Below are 6,946 nucleotides of genomic sequence, written 5' to 3'. Positions count from 1 at the left end.
TGTCGAAGAATGTCGACAAAGATCTGATTGGACAAAATGGCAAGAGGCAATTCAATCGGAATTGAAGTCACTTGCTAAAAGAGAGGTCTTTGGACCAGTAGTCCAAACACCTGCTGGTATAAAACCAGTTGGTCATAAATGGGTTTTTGTGCGAAAAAGGAATGATAAAAATGAAGTTGAAAGATACAAAGCTCGCCTTGTTGCACAAGGATTCTCACAACGACCTGGAGTCGATTTTGATGAAACATATTCACCTGTTATGGATGCCATAACATTTCGATATCTCATCAGTTTAGCACTACATGAAAAGCTTGAAATACATCTAATGGATGTAGTTACAGCTTATCTGTACGGTTCACTTGATAATGAAATTTATATGAAAATTCCTGAAGGATTTAAAATGCCTGAAGCAAAATCTCAGGAAATGTATTCAATCAGATTACAAAGATCTTTGTACGGTTTAAAGCAATCTGGGCGCATGTGGTATAATCGCCTTAGTGAATATTTGCTGAAAGAAGGTTACATAAATGATGTTATTTTCCATGTATTTTTATAAAGAAAATGGCATCAGAATTTGTTATACTTGCTGTTTATGTTGATGACATAAATCTTGTTGGAACTCCAGAAGAGCTCCAAAAGGCAATTGAATATCTTAAGAAAGAATTTGAGATGAAAGATCTTGGAAAGACAAAACTTTGTCTTGGTCTGCAAATTGAACATTTAGCAGATGAGATCTTTATCCATCAATCTGCCTATACAGAAAGGGTCTTAAAACGCTTTTACATGGACAAAGCGCACCCATTGAGTACACCAATGGTTGTTCGATCACTTGAAGTGAATAAGGATTTGTTCCGACCTCCAGAAGAGGACGAGGAACTCCTTGGTCCCGAAGTACCCTATCTCAGTGCAATTGGTGCACTAATGTATCTTGCTAATGCTACAAGGCCTGACATAGCATTCTCTGTTAATTTACTAGCAAGATATAGTTCTTCTCCTACACAGAGACATTGGAACGGGATTAAGCATATATTGTGATATTTAAAGGGAACTCTTGATATGGGTTTGTTTTATGCTAACAAAGATAGTGCAGACCTTGTTGGTTATGCAGATGCAGGTTATTTATCTGATCCCCATAAAGCTCGATCTCAAACCGGCTACGTATTTACATATGGAGGTACTATCATATCATGGCGCTCCACAAAGCAATCTATTGTTGTTACTTCTTCAAATCACGCTGAGATAATAGCTATTCATGAAGCAAGTAGGGAATGCGTATGGTTGAGATCAATAATTCATTTTATTCGAGAAAAATGTGGTTTGGAATGTGAGAAAAGACCCACAATTTTATACGAAGACAATGCTGCATGCATAGCCCAATTGAAGGGAGGATTTATAAAAGGAGATAGAACGAAGCACATTTCACCAAAATTATTCTACACACACGATCTTCAGAAAAATGGTGACATTGATGTGCAACAAATCCGTTCAAGTGATAATCCAGCAGATTTATTCACTAAATCTTTGCCAACTTCAACTTTTGAGAAGATGGTATACAAGATTGGAATGCGGAGACTCAAATATTTGAAACAAGGTTTTCATCAGGGGAGTAAAATACGCGATGCACTCTTTTTCCCTTACTAAGGTTTTTTCCCATGGGGTTTTCCTTATAAGGTTTTTAATGAGGCACCTAACAATGCGTATTACTAAATATGTGTACTCTTTTTCCTTCACTAGATTTTTTTTCCCACGTGGTTTTTCCTAGTGAGGTTTTAATGAGACACATTATCTTTTAATGAACATCCAAGGGGGAGTGTTATAAATATATTATATTATGGATGTTCATTTAGTACTCCGTTGTAAATAAGCTTCCTGAATAAGCTTATCCATATGGGACTCCACCGTAAATATGTTTATCTATTTAGTACTATATTGGAAATAAGCTTCCTGAAGAAGCTTATCACTTCGGTACCCGGTTATGGATAAACATTACCCCCAGTATAAGTTTATCCATACCGGGTATAATAGGCTTATCTTTTCAGTACCCAGTTATGGATAAACATTACCCCCGGTAAAAGATTATCCATACCGGGTATAATAAGCTTATCCATTCAGTACTCCGTTATGGATAAATATTGCTCTCAGTAGAAGATTATCCATATCTGGTATAGCAGCAGCTTACACAGCAGCTTGTAGCAGCTTACACAGCAGCTTGTAGCAGCTTACACAGCAGTTTGTAGTAGCAGCTTACACAGCAGCTTATAGTAGCTTACACTGCAGCTTGTAGTAGCAGCTTACACAGCAGCTTGTAGTAGCAGCTTACGGAGCAGCTTCCTTTCTTCTATAAATAGAAGAGATTTCAGTTCATTATGTACATCAGTTTGAATTCGAATAATATATCAGTTTCTCTATATACTTGTCTTTACTTTATAGTCTTTATTTTATAACAAATTCCATTTCTTGAGTTCTATTTATAATTTCCAACATTTAGTATGAAAAAACTAAATTGATTAAAGAAAAAGCAAGGGAAAAAAAGAACCGGAAAAGAAGATGGTGAACCGGTGTGATGTAAGCAGCAGAAACAAGTGGCAGGAAATGAAAGAAAACCGAAAAAAAGCGGTTTTAGGGAATGATTCAATGAATGGTGCAAGAACTGGAGAAAGAGGTGATGATTTATGTTTATGTGGACTTGCACCTCACCAAATACATTATTTAATTAATATAATAAATAATTTTTATTAACTAAATTTATGTACTATTGTTTTTATTATATATATACACTGCACATAACTGTTTGTGAAGCAAAGAACAATACTTGTTCTTCTTTGAACAACCTTCTTTTTTTTCCCTCTCTATTTTTTTTGCCCTACTTAGATAGGGTTTCAGTGAAAATCTTGAGCTTGTTTTTATATGTAAATGCAAATCTTGGTTGAAGATAAAATCTTGGTTGTGTTGTTGTTCTTGGTACAAAGTTTGGTTTTTTTTTCTCAGCAGCCATGCCTACTCTTGTTAATTACAGTGGTGAGTTAATTTTTTCCTCCTTTTTTCTGCCTTTTGAATTATGGGGTTTTGAGTTTTAAAGATTTTAGCATCTGGGTTTTAGTTTCTGCTGATTTACTTGTCCTGATTAGATTCATCAAAAAAAAGAGGAAAAAAACTGAATCTTGAGAATAGATTCATTGTAGTGCTCAATGAATATGTTAGAGCTTGATTCTTGATATGGAAGAGAGAAAAATCATTGCTTTTAGCTATTAAGATGTTAATCCTATATAGACTTTTTGTGTTTAAGTAACTCTTTATGTATCTTTTGTTCAGAATCTATATTAATGATTGGCAATTTCTAATAGAGAAGGTGTGAATAAGAATAATTGGTCTGATCTTTGTAGCTAGAATTGTCTGTTAATGACCTGATAATTGGTTCTTATTAGTTAGATCTTAGTTTTCAGTTTATTTGTAATGAGTTTTTACCTGGTCATGCTTTTGCTTCTGATATAATTTGGCTATATTTGAATGAAGTTAAAGATAAGATTTTGGAGGAAATGAGGATGAAATTAGTATCTTGGGAATACTCCATTTCTAGTATGGTGTAGGATGTTGATTAGCAGAAAATATAGCTAATGAAGTTGTTGCTATTTGATGTACAGGTGATGATGAGTTCTATTCAGGAGGATCACTTTGTTCAGCAGATTTGGGTCTTATGTTATCTCTTGGTCATGCTCAAGTTTACTGCCCTCTTAGGAAGAGGGCGCGGATTAGCGGACCATTCATTATTGAAGAGCGGACAAAGAATCCATCCATTGAAATACTTCCCGACGAATGCCTATTTGAGATCTTCAGAAGATTGCAAGGAGGCCGCCAAAGGAGTGCAGCAGCTTGTGTTTCTAAGCGTTGGCTTATGCTCTCGAGCAATTTAAGGAGCTCTGAGATTTGCCATACCGATCTTTCAGTTGCTGATAATGGGACTTCAAGTGATGCAAAAATGGTCTCAGCTGATGAAGATGTTGAAGTAGAGTGTGATGGATACCTTACTAGGTGTTTAGAAGGGAAGAAAGCTACAGATATTAGACTTGCTGCTATTGCAGTCGGAACTTCCAGCCGTGGAGGTCTTGGAAAGCTCTCAGTTCGGGGGAGCAACTCGGTTCGTGGTATTACTAATGTTGGTCTATCAGCAATTGCCCATGGTTGTCCTTCTCTTAGGGTTCTTTCATTGTGGAATGTTCCTTATGTTGGAGATGAAGGTCTTGTCGAGATTGCGAGGGGATGTCATTCATTAGAAAAGCTGGATCTATCCCAATGCCCCTCAATTTCCAACAAAGGTCTAGTTGCAATAGCAGAGAATTGCCCGAGTTTGACTTCTTTGGCGATTGAATCTTGTCGAAATATTGGAAATGAGGGCCTGCAAGCTATTGGAAGATGCTGTACCAAATTGCAGTCTCTTACTATTAAAGACTGCCCTCTTGTAGGGGATCAGGGAGTTGCTAGCCTTCTCTCATCCGGCGCTACAATGTTGAAGAAAGTGAAACTTAATTCCCTAAACATCACTGATTTCTCACTTGCTGTCATCGGTCATTATGGCAAGGCGATTACCGATCTTAATCTCAGTTCACTTCGTAATGTCAGTCAGAAGGGGTTTTGGGTTATGGGTAATGCTCGGGGTCTGCAGTCTCTGGCTTCTTTGTCGATTACTTTGTGCAGAGGAGCGACCGATGTGAGTGTTGAAGCAGTGGGAAAGGGCTGTTCAAATCTTAAACATATGTGCCTTCGCAAGTGTTGCTTTGTGTCTGATGGTGGACTTGTTGCTTTTGCTAGAGCTGCAACAGGATCTCTTGAGAGTCTCTTGTTGGAAGAGTGCAACAGGATCACCCAAGCGGGCATTTTAAATGCGGTTTCAAACTTCGGCAAGTTGAAGTCTCTTTCCCTAGTGAAGTGTATGGGAGTCAAAGATTTACCTCTACAGGCTTCGTTATTGTCACCCTGTGAATCTCTTCGATCATTGTCCATCCGAAGCTGTCCAGGGTTCGGTAGCACTAGCTTAGCGATGGTTGGTACGCTGTGTCCTCAGCTACATCACTTGGATCTCAGCGGGCTTACGGGAATAACAGATGCCGGGCTTCTCCCGCTTTTGGAGATGAGCTCGAAGGCAGGACTTGTCAAGGTTAATCTTACTGACTGCCTTAACTTGACCGATGAAGTTGTGTTGTCTCTAGCTAGGCTACACGGCGAGACCTTGGAATTGCTGAATCTTGATGGATGCAGGAAGGTTACTGATGCAAGCTTGGTTGCAATTGCTAATAATTGTCCATTACTTAATGATCTCGATGTGTCTAAGTGTTCAATAACTGATTCTGGTGTAGCTGCTCTATCCCATGGAGTGCAAGTAAATTTGCAGATTCTTTCGATATCAGGTTGCTCCATGGTGACAAAAAAGAGCGTTCCGTCTCTTATAAAGTTGGGGGAGAGCTTAGTCGGTTTGAATCTCCAACATTGCAACGCGATCAGTAGCAGCAGAGTTGAGATTATTGTCGAAGACTTGTGGAGATGTGATATCCTCTCCTAAGCCAACTGGGGGCACAAGGCAATGCATCCAAAAGGAGGATTCAAACGATGAGTAGTAGTAGCTATTTGTCAGTTTGGCGGGATTGAAGCGAACATGATCGTGGTTTTTGTGATACCTCAGTGGCTTGGTTGTTTTCCAGGAAGCTATGACAAACAACTTTTTCTGCCATATTTTTTGCAGGCTTCATTTACTTAAAGCCTGTTCCAAATTTTTCGGTCTCCTGTTTTTTGGAGGCTGCCCCTTTCACAGCCATGGTGTCCTGAGAATACACTTACCAAAGTCCTGGTATTAAAGTTTTCATACAGTTACCAAAGTCCTGGTATTTAAGTTTTCACTCGTGTCGCTGCAAACATGGGGGTATTGAACAACTGATATGCTTCTCTTAAACTTGTATGGACGGATTGGTCATGCACTTGCCTTGGTACTACACTGCAGAATCAGACAGTATTTTCATAATTTTCGTGTTGAGGAGTCGTGAACGTTGTTGTTGTAAGCGTTTACTTTGTGTTGTAGTCTGGTAGTTGCATTGCACAATTTCTGTAAGCACGGTGTCTGTTCATCAGGGGCTTGGAAATGGCAACTAGTCCATATTGGTTGCCATGACAACCTAGGTAGGTTGTTCTTTGTCCAAGTCCTAGTTTTTGATAGGATTATTAGAAGTCCTATTTGTAGCAGGTTCCTTTTATTCCAGATTGGTACTTTGCAACTACCTTGTTATGTAATAAACCGTCTGTTAGTTTGTCTAAATTGTGTTCAATCTTTCTCTTCCTTACCTGTGAAAAACATGCATGCTTCTACCATATGTAGAGATTATTATGCACTCTCAAAACTTGATGATTGATCCTACTTGACATAGGAAGTGCTTGTGTTCTACATGAAGAGGTGGAGGATCAATATGTATTTTTTTTAAATGGAAAATTCCCAGGAAAATGCGCAGTCACTACCCTTCGGGTGTGCACTGGGTAACCGGCTCATTGTGCAATAGCTGGCAAACCACACTAGAGATATAAAACAAAATACTTTGATCTCCTAAAATTTTCATTCTTCAATGTTTACTTAAAGTGGATCTATAGTATTACCTCCCTTAAATTAATGTAGTCTTTTTCGCTTTAGTAGTAAATCACCTACTATAAAGGTAGGATTCATAGTACTATGGGCTAGCTGAGTAGTACATTGTCTTCGACTCTTAGAATGCCAGTATTAGAGTTGTTTTAGTACTATCTTCCGCTCCGGTTTTCTAGTATCCTGCCGTGTTACTGCTTTTGCTATTGCTTTTGCTATTGCTACTGCTTTCTTCCATTTATTTTTTCTCCGGTCCTTACATTGTTGATATCATTTTCCTGGCCTTGTTGTTATTTACTTGTTCCTATTCTTCCTCTCGAGCCGAAGGTC

At 38.4% G+C, this 6,946-nt stretch overlaps 1 protein-coding gene across 1 annotated transcript; it reads left to right on the top strand.

The window, feature by feature from the left end:
• The first annotated feature begins 2,784 nt into the window (after nt 1-2,784).
• Nucleotides 2,785-6,301, top strand: LOC107780712 (EIN3-binding F-box protein 1-like). Its single transcript, XM_016601286.2, has 2 exons — nt 2,785-3,018; nt 3,642-6,301. Exons 1-2 carry the CDS (start codon nt 2,994-2,996, stop codon nt 5,552-5,554), a joined length of 1,938 nt encoding a protein of 645 aa, XP_016456772.1. The 5' UTR covers nt 2,785-2,993; the 3' UTR covers nt 5,555-6,301.
• The last annotated feature ends 645 nt before the right edge of the window (nt 6,302-6,946 follow it).

Source organism: Nicotiana tabacum, chromosome 18 (genome assembly GCF_000715075.1).
Source record: "Nicotiana tabacum cultivar K326 chromosome 18, ASM71507v2, whole genome shotgun sequence".
NCBI lineage: Eukaryota > Viridiplantae > Streptophyta > Magnoliopsida > Solanales > Solanaceae > Nicotiana > Nicotiana tabacum.
This window is presented reverse-complemented; position numbering and strand designations above follow the sequence as displayed.

What these genes read in the sequence shown, in the direction of transcription:
- LOC107780712 (XM_016601286.2), top strand. Translation starts at nt 2,994, where the DNA reads ATGCCTACTCTTGTTAATTACAGTG. An exon ending in TACTCTTGTTAATTACAGTG is followed by an intron (nt 3,019 to 3,641) that starts GTGAGTTAATTT and finishes TTTGATGTACAG; the next exon opens with GTGATGATGAGTTCTATTCA.